The following is a 14,600-nucleotide window of genomic DNA, read 5'->3' as shown; positions in this document are numbered from 1 at the left end:
CACACCTGTAATCCCAGCACTTTGGGAGGCCAAGTTGGGCAGATCACAAGGTCAAGAGATCGAGACCATCCTGGCCAACATGATGAAGCCCTGTCTCCACTAAAAATACAAAAATTAGCCAGGCGTGGTGGTGCACGCCTGTAGTCCCAGCTGCTCAGGAGGCTGAGGCAGGAGAATTGCTTGAACCCAGGAGGCGGAGGTTGCAGTGGGCGGAGATCACATCACTGCACTCCAGTCTGGTGACAGAGCGAGACTCTGTCTCAAAAAAAAGAGACAAGGTGTTCCAGCAGGATGGTTTTTACTATTATATCTTCAGGATTGTTATAGGACAGGGCTCAGTCCACATAAAGCAGAACTTCCCGTGTGGCCCAGCTTTGCCCTGAGCTCCTCTTGTCATTCCACCAACTCTTGCTTCCCCCAGCTCCTATGGTGATGTCCTCTCTGGGTCAGTTTCCCTTCTCTGTCTTTCTTGTCTTCTCATTATGACTTATCTACGCTCTCTCATTTCCTCAGAGGCTTCTTGGGAACTGATTACTTTTGGTTGATCAAGCACACTGGAGCCAAGGGGATAATAGTTAATAGATTTGATGGTAACACATCAGAGAAATCCACGTTTTAACTGGAGATTCCATGAACTCCAATGTGGAGCTTGACAGTGAAATTTTAGGCAGCATGAGAGGTCAGTGGTTAGGGAGCCTTTTCTTGGTAATCTGAAGCCTTGTGCATGTGAATGATTTTTCTGTTCCACCCATTCAGGAGGTGAGCTAAGGCAGTGTATAGAGGCTACTGAATAAAATATTAAGGCAGGATGCGAAGGGAAGATTTGTGGTTTGGGGAGAACAATAAGAGTAACAAAGTCTTTTAAAGAAGAGTTAGGAAAGAAATAGTACAGTTAAGACATAATGTACAGAATGTGGGTATTTTCAGTCACCCCGGCAGCCTCTGTTCTGTTAACATTTCCCTGCATCTGGCTCTGAGAAAGGATAGGCAAATACAGGTTATGCAAATAGAGACGGTGTCCTTGAGCTGGGAGTGGTTTGCATGCCAAAGGAGATTACAGAAATTATCTTTTCAAATGTTGGGGACTGGGGGTGTTTGCTGGTGGCTGGGATTTTCTATGAATCCAGGGACAAGGGCTTCTGAGTCTCTGGTGTCAACAGGGTGGCTTGACTTGGCCAGAGAGACTGTTTTTCCCTGCAGATGTGTCCCAGTCCTCTGCAGTAGGAGCTGAAACTTAGCAGAACCTCCCTGGAGAAGATGCCCTCCTCGCCCACATTGATCTTCATGGCCATCTTTTGCCTGGAGTCATTGGCTGCAATGCTGCAGAATGGCTTCTTGGTCACAGTGCTGGGCAGGGAGTGGGTAAGGTGCCGGACTCTGTCTGCAAGTGACATGATTGTGGCCTGTCTCGCTGCCTCCCGGTTCTGCCTCCATGGGGTAGCCATGGTGAACAACTTCCTGGCCTCCTTAGATTTTTGGCGCACAGTTCCCTATGTGAACACCTTCTGGGACCTTTTCAATGCCCTCACTTTGTGGTTTACTGCCTTGCTTGCTGCTTTCTACTGTGCGAAGATCTCATCTTTCTCCCACCCCACCTTCGCCTGGCTGAAGTGGAGGATCTCTCGGTCAGTGCCCAGGCTGATCCAGGTCTCCCTGATCATCTGTGGCCTGGAAGTCATCTCATCAGCCACTGGGAATGTACTGTTTGGTCCGAGGAAGGTCTCCCTGAATTCCTGCGGAAACGAAACTCTAGTTTATAGAGCGCAGGCTTCATTTGAGCTCTACTTTTTCCTTTATGAAGGGTTTGTGTTGTCGATTCCATTCCTCCTGTTCCTAGTGTCCACTGTCTTGCTCATAGTCTCACTGTGCTGGCACTTGGGGCAGATGAGGGACCGCAGGCCCGGGCCCTGTCATCCCAGCACCCAGGCTTACACCGTGGCTCTAAAGTCACTCACCGTTTCCCTCATCTTCTGTACATTGTACTTCCTGTTCTTGTTTGTTTCTGCTTTGAAAATCATAAACTTTCAGAATCACTGGCACTGGGCCTGGGAAGTGCTAATCTATGCCAACATCTGTCTGCACTCTACCTTCCTGGTGCTGAGGAGCCCCAAACTGAAAAAGAGCCTGAAGACATGGCCTCAGCTGCAGTGCCCATGTGCTGCTGGCTCATAGGGCTTTGGAAGGTGCTGGCCATAGGGTGGTTCTGCTCCTGAGTCATCCGTGTCAATAACCAGTCCTGTGATGAATGATCCTGGTTCCGGCAAGAGTGCATATGGTTTGGGTTCTGTCTTTCTCTTTCCAGTTTCTTCTTTCTCTCCCACTTTGTCCATGCCTCAGAATCCCTTTTCCATCTTGCTGTCTGTGTTCTTACCATCCCCTCTACTGCTGTGAGTCTCTAGTCCTAGCCTTCAATCACCTTGGCCTTTGCTGGTGGCCTCATTTCCTCATGGAGCCCCATGAATCTACAGGTAAGCAACCCTAATATTTGCCAAGCATCATTTTGGTCTGTATGCCCTTTATAGAGAACTGTAACTGTCAGCAGTTGTCTCTGTTGGCAAACTGAAGCTTGTTTTTAATATATTTTATTTTACTTTAGAGATGGAGTCTTACTCTGTTGCCCAAGCTGGAGTGCAGTGGCGCGATCTCATCGCACCTCCACCTCCCGTGTTCAAGCAATTCTCCTGCCTCAGTCTTCCGAGTAGCTGGGACTACAGGCATGCACCACCACACTTGGCTAATTTTTGTATTTTTAGTAGATATGGAGTTTCACCATGTTGGCCAGGCTGGTCTCAATCTCCTCATCTCGAGTGATTCATCCACCTCTGGGATTACAGGTGTGAGCCACCGCGCCCTGCCCTTGAAGCTTATTTTTTTTTATAGTGACATGGATTGTCTAGCATCATCCACTTGACATCGCCTGCCCTTCTGCTCCACGCCTGTGCTCTCGGCCTCGTCTCTCCACTTCAGCCCAATAAATCTTCTTCCCCTCTTCCCCCAAGTCCTTTTCTTCCTCATGTGCTTCTTGGGCCCACGCAATACTTCCTTCTTTCCTTTCTCTGCCAATCTCCACCATTTCCTTCCTTTGTGCTCTGCTTAAGACTGATTCCACCCAAGGAACTTTTCCAGCTGTATCTCACAGAAGGCTAAGGACACATAGTAGTTTGGTGCCGCTGTCTGTCACATCCATAACTTCATGTGTTCATGTCGAATGAAAAGGAATTGTCTGATGTAAAAATGCTTTTAGGTTTTGGCCAACAGAAGATAGATGGAAAACAAAGGAAATGTCCTACAGTTCTTAATTTTGATGATCCTACTCTTCCTGTCTGCTCACTCAGGAGGTGGATCCCAGATGCTGCTGCTGAGGATGGGAATCTCCAGATTGGGATGTCTGCATGCCAGGGCTTGTGCAAGATGATCCACTAGGCCTGTAGCAATTTCAGTTTCAATTTATATTTTTCTTTTTCTTTTAATCCCTATTTTTTGGGGTATTTTATGATGCACATAATGTATTAGTAAAATATACATGCATATAATTAAAAATAAACATGCATATGGTAGTGTCTTAGCCTAGGCTGCTGTGACAGAATACCATAAACTGGGTGTTTATGCAACAAACATTTATTTCTCACAGTTCTGGAGGCTGAAACTGAGGGTGCCAGCATGGCTGGGTTCTAGTGAGGGCCCTCTTCTGGGTTGCAGCCAGATATCTTCTTGTTGTGTTCTCACATGGCAGAGAGACTTATCTGTCTTGTGTTTCTTCTTATAAGGACACCAATCCCATTCATGAGGGCTTCACCCATATGAACTAATTACCTCCTGAAAGCCTTATCTCTAAATGTTATCACATTGAGGGTTAAGGTTTCAGTGTATGAATTTTGGGAGGACACAAACATTCAATTCATAGCTGGTGGGTTGCATGTTCATTCATATATATATATATATGTATATATATATATATATATACACACACATACATTTTACTGATGGAATTCATGATAAAAAAAAGTATGAAGACCAACAGACTAAAAGAGATTGAGAAAAACTCTACACATAGTTAAGAGAGATTCATATGTTTGAACTAGTCAAAATAGAAGCAGTAAATAACAGGACAGAACCGAGGTTACAAAGAATTTTCAAATAGATAAATGCATTTATAGTCAAATGTCCAGTAACACTGGGAAGCTGAGGCCCCAAAACATTATGCTACAATGCTAGCTGGAGGCCAAGATATGGCAAGAGAAGAGAGAGGGATGACCAGAGGCAAGATAACAAGATCAAGAATTTTCTCTTGCAAGAAGATGATTAAAGGTTTAAAAGAGGAGATTCTCAAGTTGCTGGTGAGGAACCCAGGGGGATTCCCCCAGAGGGTAGAGTGAGGGTGAGGCAGGATGGAGGAACCTGTGGGAAGCTGGCACTGTGGCCGGGCTTTAAATTAAATAGACACCTAAAGTCTATGAATTATCCCACCTAGAGAACAGGTATTATTCTCATCATCAATCATGAAGAATTTTTCTTTTTCTTTGTAGCAACATGAGCGAGTTAATGACTTCCTACAGGTAGATTAATAATAAATTATGGTACTGAGCCTTGGGGCTCAAGCCACAAGTTAGTTGGAGGCAGGGAAGGCAGGAGCATAGCGGGGGTGGGGAGATCTTTCTCCTGTATCCCTTCTACTCAACTGTGAGCACCTGGAAGACTGCCCTTCCCTTGGGCAGAGCTCCAGAAGTTTACCGAAGGTGTTTGGACAGGAAGTGGGTGGTGATTCAACTCTCATGTTCTGCTCCATCTTCACAGCTGAGTGATACCAGGTTAAGTGGACTTGTCTCAGGAGTTCCTGATTGATTGATGTTCTCAATCTCCTTTTTTAAACTCTAGCTCATAAAAGCCCCAAAACACTTGGTGGCTCTATCTTGACTAAAGATACAATCTAATGTCTCATCAAGGCTTCCAAAAATTTCTGTGATCTCTCTCCAGCCTACCTTTTTGGCTTGATATGCCATCTTCTCTGTGTAAGTCCTCTGTTGTGACTAAATGTATCTAATTGTTCTGGATATAATCATGTATCCCCCTCCTTTACTGATGCCTCATCTTTTTCCTTCCAACATACAAGACAGCATATTTGTTGTCTCACAATTATGGGGCTGTTACTGCTAAACTCTTCTGAGAAATCTTGGGATGGGAATAGCATGATCCCTAACACACAGAGCCACAGACTGGGAGTCACTTGTTGAGAGTACTGAGTTGAAGGTATTCCATATAGAGAGCAAACTCAGAATCCCTATCCTACTATCCTCATGATTACACTTGTAAAGACTGGTTATGAAAAGTTAAAAACTCTCAGACTTGGCTTTTACCTAAGAAGATAAATCTAGCCATGAGAAAGCCAAATGCAACAAACAGACAAACAACAAAAGAATCACCACGAAATACATTGCATATTTAAATTCAAATGATTATTCCCTCTTTTGGATTAACTTACTCTGCACATAGTATACATCCAGTAAATGTTTGTGGTTTATGTTTACCCCATAAAAATGCTTTGAGGGCAGATATCTGATTCATTGTTGTAGCCCAATGTCTTTCAAAGGGTTATCATGGCATGTAGGATATGCTTAATAAATTATTATTAAATGAACTGAAGGTTAAATCCACATCTTTATCATTGAAGGTGTGGGAGGTGGATGAAAAAGATTCAAGTTTTCCACATGGGAGGTTTGTAGGTGGCCGTACTCCAGAACTATAAGCCTGAAGTTTGCCCCATGTCTCCAAGTTCCAAGAGAAAACAGCCAAATGTCAGCCAGAAGAAAAAGGGCAAGGAAGAGAGCAGTTGGGAACTCTATCTCCTGGAAATTTGCATCTTCACAGAAAGGCAGAGTGAGTTACCTAAGTTCATCTGCTTTCATTTATCCAGAAGAACTGTGTCCACTATGGTTCGCCTATCTGTTAAAGAAACAATTTCATCTGGAAGTGGACTGGGGACTGGGAAGTGGACTGAGAACTGGGAAGAGATGCTGACATGCATTTTATTCCCATTTTGTGGGGGTCCTATATACGGAACTGGTAGGTTGTGGTGCCGGCCAGAAGATGTGTATTCTATTAAAAACCCCCTTACTGTCATGTGACTTGATCCTGAGCCTTCAATACTGCTGTATTTGACCCAGAACAATTTCTGCTTTTCTATCTCCCTGTGACACGTTAACCTACTTACACTCACCTGGGTGTTGATTGCTGATTTTTTTTGACTCTTTGAAGCTCATTTCCATAAAGAATGAGGTCTTTTTTTACTCTGCCCTTCTCTGGTTGATGTCAATGGTCTGACATTTGGTGCCCTGAACTTCTATTGCATCCCTGATGCTCTCCTGAATTCTCCTTGTGCTACTTATTATGCCACAGGATGGATGGAATAGAAGACAGCCATTCTAATAAAGTCATTGTCATCATCATCATTGCTGCTTGTCCATATGCAGAGATTCATAGTTTCCAATATATTTACCATATTCATGGTCATATTTATTTGTGATCCATATTTTTTATAGGTGAAGAAAGGTGGGTGTTCAGAGAGGTTAACTGCTTGAGGATCCGTAGTGATTGTGACAAGACTCAAAACTTTGGGTTTCTGAGTTCAGCTAGGGATGAAGAAGATGGAGATGTAACATGTATTGCTAACCATGGCAGAGATTCCTGGTCCTGGAATCAGTTTGGATCTTGTTCTTTCCTCTGCGTAACTGTGGCTTTAGGTGGGAGTCTTAATATATAATTTGGGGCCTTATTTCTTTTATCTGTAAGATTATCTTTAGTATCTTCTTTTGTTCTAAGCTGAGATTCTAAGACATCTTTGTGAATTAGAACATAGGATACTTTTCATATTTTATAGATGGACAAAATGAGGGGCAGAGGGGCTGACATATCCAACAACTCACAATAAGGGGTGAAGCTTGGACTAAAGGCTGTCTTGACTCCTAGTACAGGGCTCATTCTGCCATATCCCATTGGCTTATCGCTACTGGGGGTTCCTCTGTGAATTGCTATTTTAGAGGCCAGCAGTTATAAAATATATATTTTTAAATTTTGAAAAAATTTGCCTGCCTCATTATGTATAATTGTCTCCTGTGTTCTTTTTTATGATGATGGTCACTGTGAGTAATAAGACTTGAATTAACCTTTCTCTGTAAAGGTTTGCTCAGTTTTCTCTCTGTCTTGGTTAGAGGGATCTTGCCACACCACTTCCCTCATAGAGTTGTTGTGAGACTAAGGAGAGCATTCAGAACAATGTCTGCAACGTAACAATCACCTCGCTCTGTGGATATGAGTGCTGTCTCAGTAGCAGGTGTGTCCCACAGATGATACTACTGAGCCGGCAGGTGCATGGTCCTGTCTTAGGTGTCAGCTTAGAGAAGTATAACCTCCTGTGTAAGGACACTAAATGCCAGGGCCTGATATATTATCCACTTTGATGTTGACATGGGCAGAGAATAGGCAGAAGAGCAGGCAAATTTTTGGGCAGGTATGGGGACTTTGAAAATTGAGCCGTGACAATATTTGCATCTACTCTGAGAAGAAAAAACGTCTCCACCCTCCGCTGATAGCCTGTGTCCTCTACTCTGGCCTAGCCTCTGCACTCGGGGCAGGTGGAGGGACAACCAAATCCTACAAGACCTTCCAGAGCAACCCAACAGAAATAGCCCTTGAAGCTTTGGGACCCATCTTGTCCACTGGAGAGATGAATGGAGATCACATGGTTCTAGGATCTTCGGTGACTGACCAGAAGGCCATCATCTTGGTTATCATTTTACTCCTTTTGTGCCTGGTAGCAATAGCAGGCAATGGCTTCATCACTGCTGCTCTGGGTGTGGAGTGGGTGCTACGGGGAATGTTGTTGCCTTGTGATAAGTTACTGGTTAGCCTAAGGGCCTCTTGCTTTTGTCTGCAGTGGGTGGTAATGGGTAAGACCATTTATGTTTTGCTGTATCCGACAGCCTTCCCATACAACCCTGTACTGCAGTTTCTAGCTTTCCAGTGGGACTTCCTGAATGCTGCCACCTTGTGGTTCTCTAGCTGGCTCAGTGTCTTCTATTGTGTGAAAATTGCCACCTTCACCCACCCTGTCTTCCTCTGGCTAAAGCACAAGTTGTCTGAGTGGGTACCATGGATGTTCTTCAGCTCTGTAGGGCTCTCCAGCTTCACCACCATTCTATTTTTCATAGGCAACCACAGTATATATCAGAATTATATAAGGAACCATCTACAACCTTGGAATGTCACTGGCAATAGCATATGGAGCTACTGTGAGAAATTCTACCTTTTCCCTCTAAAAATGATTACTTGGACAATGCCCACTGCTGTCTTTTTCATTTGCATGATTTTGCTCATCACATCTCTGGGAAGACACATGGAGAAGGCTCTCCTTACAACCTCAGGATTCCGAGAACCCAGTGTGCAGGCACACGTAAAGGCTCTGCTGGCTCTCCTCTCTCTTGCCATGCTCTTCATCTCGTATTTCCTGTCACTGGTGCTCAGTGCTGCAGGTATTTTTCCACCTCTGGACTTTAAATTCTGGGTGGGGGAGTCAGTGATTTATCTGTGTGCAGGAGTTCACCCCATCATTCTGCTCTTCAGCAACCGCAGGCTGAGAGCTGTGCTGGAGAGGTGCCGTTCCTCGAGGTGCGGGACACCTTGAGCCACAGCTGACGAAAAACTTCAAGGAGATTCCTGTGGAGAAGGCATGGACTCAAAGGGTCATAGCTTCTCTCTTTGCCACATTGACTGTTTTCTCCCTGTTGCTACAGTTAACGATTAGAAAAATGACTTCAATGAAATAGGATTCAAGGTGAGAGTAAAGGTCCTGAAATATGGGCTAGTGTCACGTTATGTGCTCAGCAAGTGTGTAGTTCACGTGTCCATGGTTCCTGTGGGACTTGATGTGGTCAAAGAATCCAGAAACCTTTATTTTTCCTGTGATCGATCTCTTGGTGTTTAAAATAATCATTCTGGGAACTGGATACAAAGATCCTCAAACATCATGCAATATTTTATCTGTTGAATCGAACTGGGGCATAGTTTTGGAACTGCAGTTTTCTCAGGCTTTGTCCTGTGAACCATCTTTCCCTTCTCATCAATTCACAGTTTTCCGGCCATCTACTGTGGTGCCTCTCTCCTTCTTTCCATAGAAGACTTTCTGGTGTTTAAACTCTGTACACAGAGCATAGTGTAATTGGTGCATGTGTGCAGCCGTGTGTGTTGTCAGGGATGTGTGCATTCTCCGACGACCTTTGGAGATCCCTCTGAGTGCTAGGTGTCCATGATTTTTATGTGGTTCATGTTCTCTACAGTAGCCCAGCCTGTTAGTCTCCTCTGTATTTGTTAAGGTCTGTGGGTTCAGATGTAACTTCTTTTGGTTGATATTGGGGCCTGTTGTAATTCCCCTACTCACATGGGGAAGTTTATCTATATCTGTCTAAGACCTAAGATTTAAGAAGAAAAAGCCTTTGTGTTTGCTGAACAATGTGCAGACTGCCTTTCTGCTTTTCCCAGCTCCTCTCAAACGCTCCTTAAGTTCAGCTATCCCTTGAATTATTCATACGGGACAACCCTCAACTCTCCTCCATTCATTTTAAAATCTCTGAGCCTCCTTTCCTAGTTTTTACCTCACCACACTCCTCTACATTAGAGGACTGGTCTCTGTTTTTGGCTTTTCAAGGCTGACATCTGTGCTCCTAGCCCACCTGCTCCTGCCCGTTTTCTCTCTGCTGCTAGGTCAAGAATTTCTACTTCTACACAAATCTTCCAACTTTCCCTCTTTATTGTCTTTCCCTTCTTCAACAAATGTGCCTCTAAACTTTTTCCCTGAAAACAATCCCCTTATCTATCTCGCTCCTCCCCGACCCTGTGCCCCTGTGCCCCTGTGCTCCTGTGCCCCGTGCCCCTTTGCTCCTGTGCCCTTGTGCCCCGTGCCCCCGTGCTCCTGTGCTGCTGTGCCCCTGTGCCCCTTTGCTCCTGTGCTCCTGTGCCCCTTTGCTCCTGTGCTCCTGTGCTCCTGTGCTGCTGTGCCCCTTTGCTCCTGTGCCCTTGTGCCCCGTTCCCCCGTGCTCCTGTGCTGCTGTGCTCCTGTGCCCCTGTGCTCCTGTACCCTTGTGCCCCCGTGCCCCTGTTCCCCCGTGCCCCTGTTCCCCCATGCCCCTGTTCCCCCGTGCCCCTGTACTCCTGTGCCCCTGTGCTCCCGTGCCCCTGTGCTCCTGTGACCCTGTGCCCCTGTGCTCCTGTGCCCCTGTGCTCCCGTGCCCCTGTTTCCCCGTGCCCCTGTTCCCCCGTGCCCCTGTGCTCCTGTGCCCCCGTGCCCCTGTGCTCCTGTGCCCCCGTGCCCCTGTGCTCCTGTGCCCCTGTGCTCCCGTGCCCCTGTTTCCCCGTGCCCCTGTGCTCCTGTGCCCCCGTGCCCCTGTGCTCCTGTGACCCTGTGCTCCTGTGCCCCTGTTCCCCCGTGCCCCTGAGCCCCCGTGCCCCTGTGCTCCTGTGCCCCTGTGCCCCATGCCCCTGTTCCCCGTGCCCCTGTGCTCCTGTGCCCCCGTGCCCCTGTGCTCCTGTGCCCCCATGCCCCTGTGCTGCCAATGAGTCACTTGCAGGATCCTCCCGTGTGCCTTCCAATCCTCTCCTGCTTCCCTGTTCTGCTGAAACATGTTTATTTCTACAGGGGCACACACAATCTCTTTGTCACTAAATGTGATATTGTCCCCAGCCCTTCTCCTCCCATGTCTCTGTGGTATTTGCCTCTGTTGATAACAAATGATTTCTTTAAAATAAACGGATTAAAAATATTTTTTACAAAAGTACTACTGATTTTGGTGAAAGATTTTTTTTTTTTAAAAAGGAAAATAGGCCAGGCGCAGTGGCTCACGCCTGTAATCCCAGCACTTTGGGAGGCCAAGGCTGGCGGATTACCTGAGGTTGGGAGTTGGAGACCAGTCTGACCAACATGGTGAAACCTCGTCTCTCCTAAAAATACAAAATTAGCCGGGTGTGGTGGCGCATGCCTGTAATCTCAGCTACTCGGGAGGCTGAGGCAGGAGAATCGCTTGAACCCGGGAGGCGGAGGTTGTGGTGAGCCGAGATCGTGCCATTGCACTCCAGCCTGGGCAACAAGAACAAAACTCCGTCTCAGAAAAAAAGGGAAAACCTCACCCCATAATTGCCCATCTGCACATCTTTCTAAAAGTTGTTCTCTTGGCAATGGATGCCAGGATCTCCTTCCAGTTCCCACCACTTCTTTTTGTGTCCCCTTCACTAACCACTCATCCTCCGGCCCCTTGGTTCTGTCCTTAGCCAGCTCTCTTCTTCCTTTAAGATGATATCTAATCTCTTTCCTTTGTGTTTGAATCTACTCACATACCTTCAATTATGCCCTTCATGTCGATAATTACCAAAGCCTTGACCTTTCTCTAAACTCCAATCCTATATTTTCTTCCACTTATTGGACATTACCACCTGATAGTACCATGAGCAAATTTATCAAGTTCAAAGTATTTCCTTCTTTATTTCCTCCTCCTCCTCCTCCTCTTCTTTTCCCTCCCTCCTCTTCCCACCAGCACGTCCCCTGCTCAGATGAATCCGTCCATCTATTCCAGCTATTCAGTAAATCAGGCTATCAACCTCTGAGTTAATTTTCACCCTCTTCTCTCTGCTGAGCCCTGGTACCTAATAGGTAACCATTTTCAAATTTTACCTCTGTGACGTCCCCATCATCTGTCTGCTTCTTCCCATTCCTGATCCTTGTTGAGATTAGACTATCTTCCTCTTTTGCCTGCACTGCTGAGATTTCTTCTTCCCTAGTTGCTTCATTTCATGGTTTGCTGCCACTCCAGTCAGAACTATCATTTCCAGATTAATCTCCTGAAGGTGTATCACCTGAAGCATCTCTCAGTGCCTTTTTTGTTTTTTGTTTTTAAAGACAGAGTCTTGCTCTGTCACCCAGGCTGGCGTGCAGTGGCATGATCTTGGCTCACTGCTACCCGATTTTGGTTCACTGCAAACTTCACCTCCCAGGTTCAAGTGATTCTCTTGCCTCAGCCTCCTTAGTAGCTGGAATTACGGTGCATACCACCATGTCTAGCTAACTTTTGTATTTTTAGTAGAGACAGCGTTTTGCCATGTTGGCCAGGCTGGTTTCAAACTCCTCACCTCAAGTGACCTACCTGCCTCAGCCTCTCAAAGCGCTGGGATTACAGGCATAAGCCACCACACTCAGCCTCTCAGTGCCTGTTAAATGAAGCACAGGCCCCCTAAATGTGGCATTCAAGAACCTCCACAGTCTGGCAGCAACTTTATCTTTCACTGTCATTCTAGTAGAATCCTATCTTGCAGCAAATTTGGATTATTGTTCTGGGCATATCTAAAACTTCCTCCCTGATATCCTGAAAAGCACTCGCTATTCCCCCATGCACCTGTTAAAAATCCTACTTAACATTTTTTTTCTCTTTAACTCTTATTAATTCAAATGGTGTCTCTTCAGTGAAGCTTTTCTGGATGCCCTGCAAGCCTTAATCTCTCCCACCTTTGAGGATATATAAGTTGCAGTTCCTCAGTTGTGACATTAGTCCTGCCTGTGATGTTGCTGTCTGCATAGTTGTCTCTCCCACCCTAGAAGATCTTAAACTTCTTAACGGCATGGGCTGCCTCATACTCTTCCATGCATCCTCTGAAGCACTTACAAGTACTTGCTGCACTGAGCAGAATGGTTCTATAAGCTGGAATCCAGCTAGAAGCACATGTACTTTTATCTGTACATTTATCTCTGGGGTACCTACTATATTTTTATGCCTATGTTTGAGCTGCATTTCCTTTACTGTCTGGCTGGTTTATTTTTTGGAAGTCACACTTTGACTTATACACAATGTAGAAATAATAAATGGGTGAGTGAGAGAGTAACATTTGCCTGATTTTATGATGTCTTTGACTTCTTTCTTGTACATTTGCCTGTTGCTAAGCAACTGTGAACAGCAGGCTTTCAGTCTTTCCTATGGGAAACTTAGTGGAGTGCCAGCTCTCCTCTTTGTTACTGACCCAATCTCCCTTTCCATAGCGTCCTACATAAGCTACTCTTTGTTCCTTCCGCTGTTCACACCATTAGCCTAGGAGAACAGAGCATCTTCCAGAATCTGAATGATCTCTCCACAGGGCCAAGTTCCATTGGAGCTTGAACACACAGGGAGAAGTAAAAGAGAAGCAAGGGTAGTTGTATTTTGAAAATATTTGGTAACTTATTATCATAAATTTTTGCCGTCTAATCTCATCATGAATTATGAGTTGTAATACAAATTATGAATTATAATTCATTATTACCTTCATTATATAATTATGAATTATAATATAATTCATTATCTTCATTATATAAGTATGAATTATAACATAATTCATTATTACCTTCATTACATAATTATGAATTATAATTTATTACCTCCATTGTATAATTATGAATTATAATAACAGCCATTTATTGAATGTCTATTTTGTGTGAGACATATGTAGAACACTGATTTACTGAGTCTTTTATGTATTGTTTCTTAAAACAACAATGTAAAAAAATGAGAGAGAGGTTTAGTGAGGTCTTATAGTCAGTGAGTGGTAGAATTTGGGACACTTTAGTGCTGTAGTATTTAAAACAGTGTGATACTGATGTAGACAATAAGGTAATAGAATATAATGAAGTGAATAGACAAGCACATCAACAGACAGCCCAGACAACAGTTACATGAAAATTATATATATGATAAATAAAGCATTTTTTTTTTTTTGAGACGGAGTCTCGCTCTGTGCCCAGGTTGGAGTGCAGTGGCAGGATCTTGGCTCACTGCAAGCTCTGCCTCCCAGGTTCACGCCATTCTCCTGCCTCAGCCTCCTAAGTAGCTGGGACTACAGGCGCCCCCCACCGCGCCTGGCTAATTTTTTGTATTTTTAGTAGAGACAGGGTTTCACCGTGGTCTTGATCTCCTGACCTTGTGATCCGCCCGCCTCGGCCTCCCAAAGTGCTGGGATTACAGGCGTGAGCCACCGCGCCCTGCCATAAAGCATTTTAAATCAGTGAGGAAAAGATGGTCATTTAGTGTTGTGGTATACTGGTACTCCAATTGGAAAACCAAAATGATAGAGCTAACATTTAATCATAAATTCCAGATGGATAATCTTTTTTAAAAATTTAAAATTTTTAAAAATTTTTTGAGACAGGGTCTTGCTCTGTTGCCCAGGCTGGGGGGCAGTGGTGTGATCTCAGCTCACTGCAACCCCTGCCTCCCAAGTGCAAGTGATTCTCCTGCCTCAGCCTCTGGAGTAGCTGGGACTATAGGTTGGTTCTACCACGCTTGGCTAATTTTTGTGTTTTCTGTAGAGACGGGGTTTCATCATGCTGCCCAGGCTGGTCTCAAACTCCTGGACTCAAGAGATCCTCCCACCTAGGCCTCCCAAAGTGCTGGGAATACAGGCATGAGCTGCTTCCAGCCTTTTTTTTTATTTTTTAATTTAATTTTTTTTTTTTAATTGCTGGGTGTAAGAAGGCATACATTTTAACTTTTGGTGGGTACTACCAAATTGTCCTTTGAAAAGATGTTGGTCCAGTT

General features: G+C 44.9%; 2 protein-coding genes across 2 annotated transcripts; both read left to right on the top strand.

Annotated features, from left to right (window-relative positions):
* The first annotated feature begins 1,153 nt into the window (after positions 1 to 1,153).
* LOC105471173 (taste receptor type 2 member 62) lies at positions 1,154 to 2,233 on the top strand. The gene has a single exon (XM_011723525.3). It carries the CDS (start codon positions 1,258 to 1,260, stop codon positions 2,170 to 2,172), a length of 915 nt encoding a protein of 304 aa, XP_011721827.1. The 5' UTR covers positions 1,154 to 1,257; the 3' UTR covers positions 2,173 to 2,233.
* A 5,487-nt stretch (positions 2,234 to 7,720) lies between these two features.
* Positions 7,721 to 8,677, top strand: LOC105471174 (taste 2 receptor member 60). Its single transcript, XM_011723526.2, has one exon. The coding sequence runs from the start codon at positions 7,721 to 7,723 to the stop codon at positions 8,675 to 8,677; it is 957 nt and encodes a 318-aa protein (XP_011721828.2).
* Positions 8,678 to 14,600: the final 5,923 nt, after the last annotated feature.

Source organism: Macaca nemestrina, chromosome 4, assembly GCF_043159975.1.
Source record: "Macaca nemestrina isolate mMacNem1 chromosome 4, mMacNem.hap1, whole genome shotgun sequence".
Lineage (NCBI taxonomy): Eukaryota > Metazoa > Chordata > Mammalia > Primates > Cercopithecidae > Macaca > Macaca nemestrina.
This window is presented reverse-complemented; position numbering and strand designations above follow the sequence as displayed.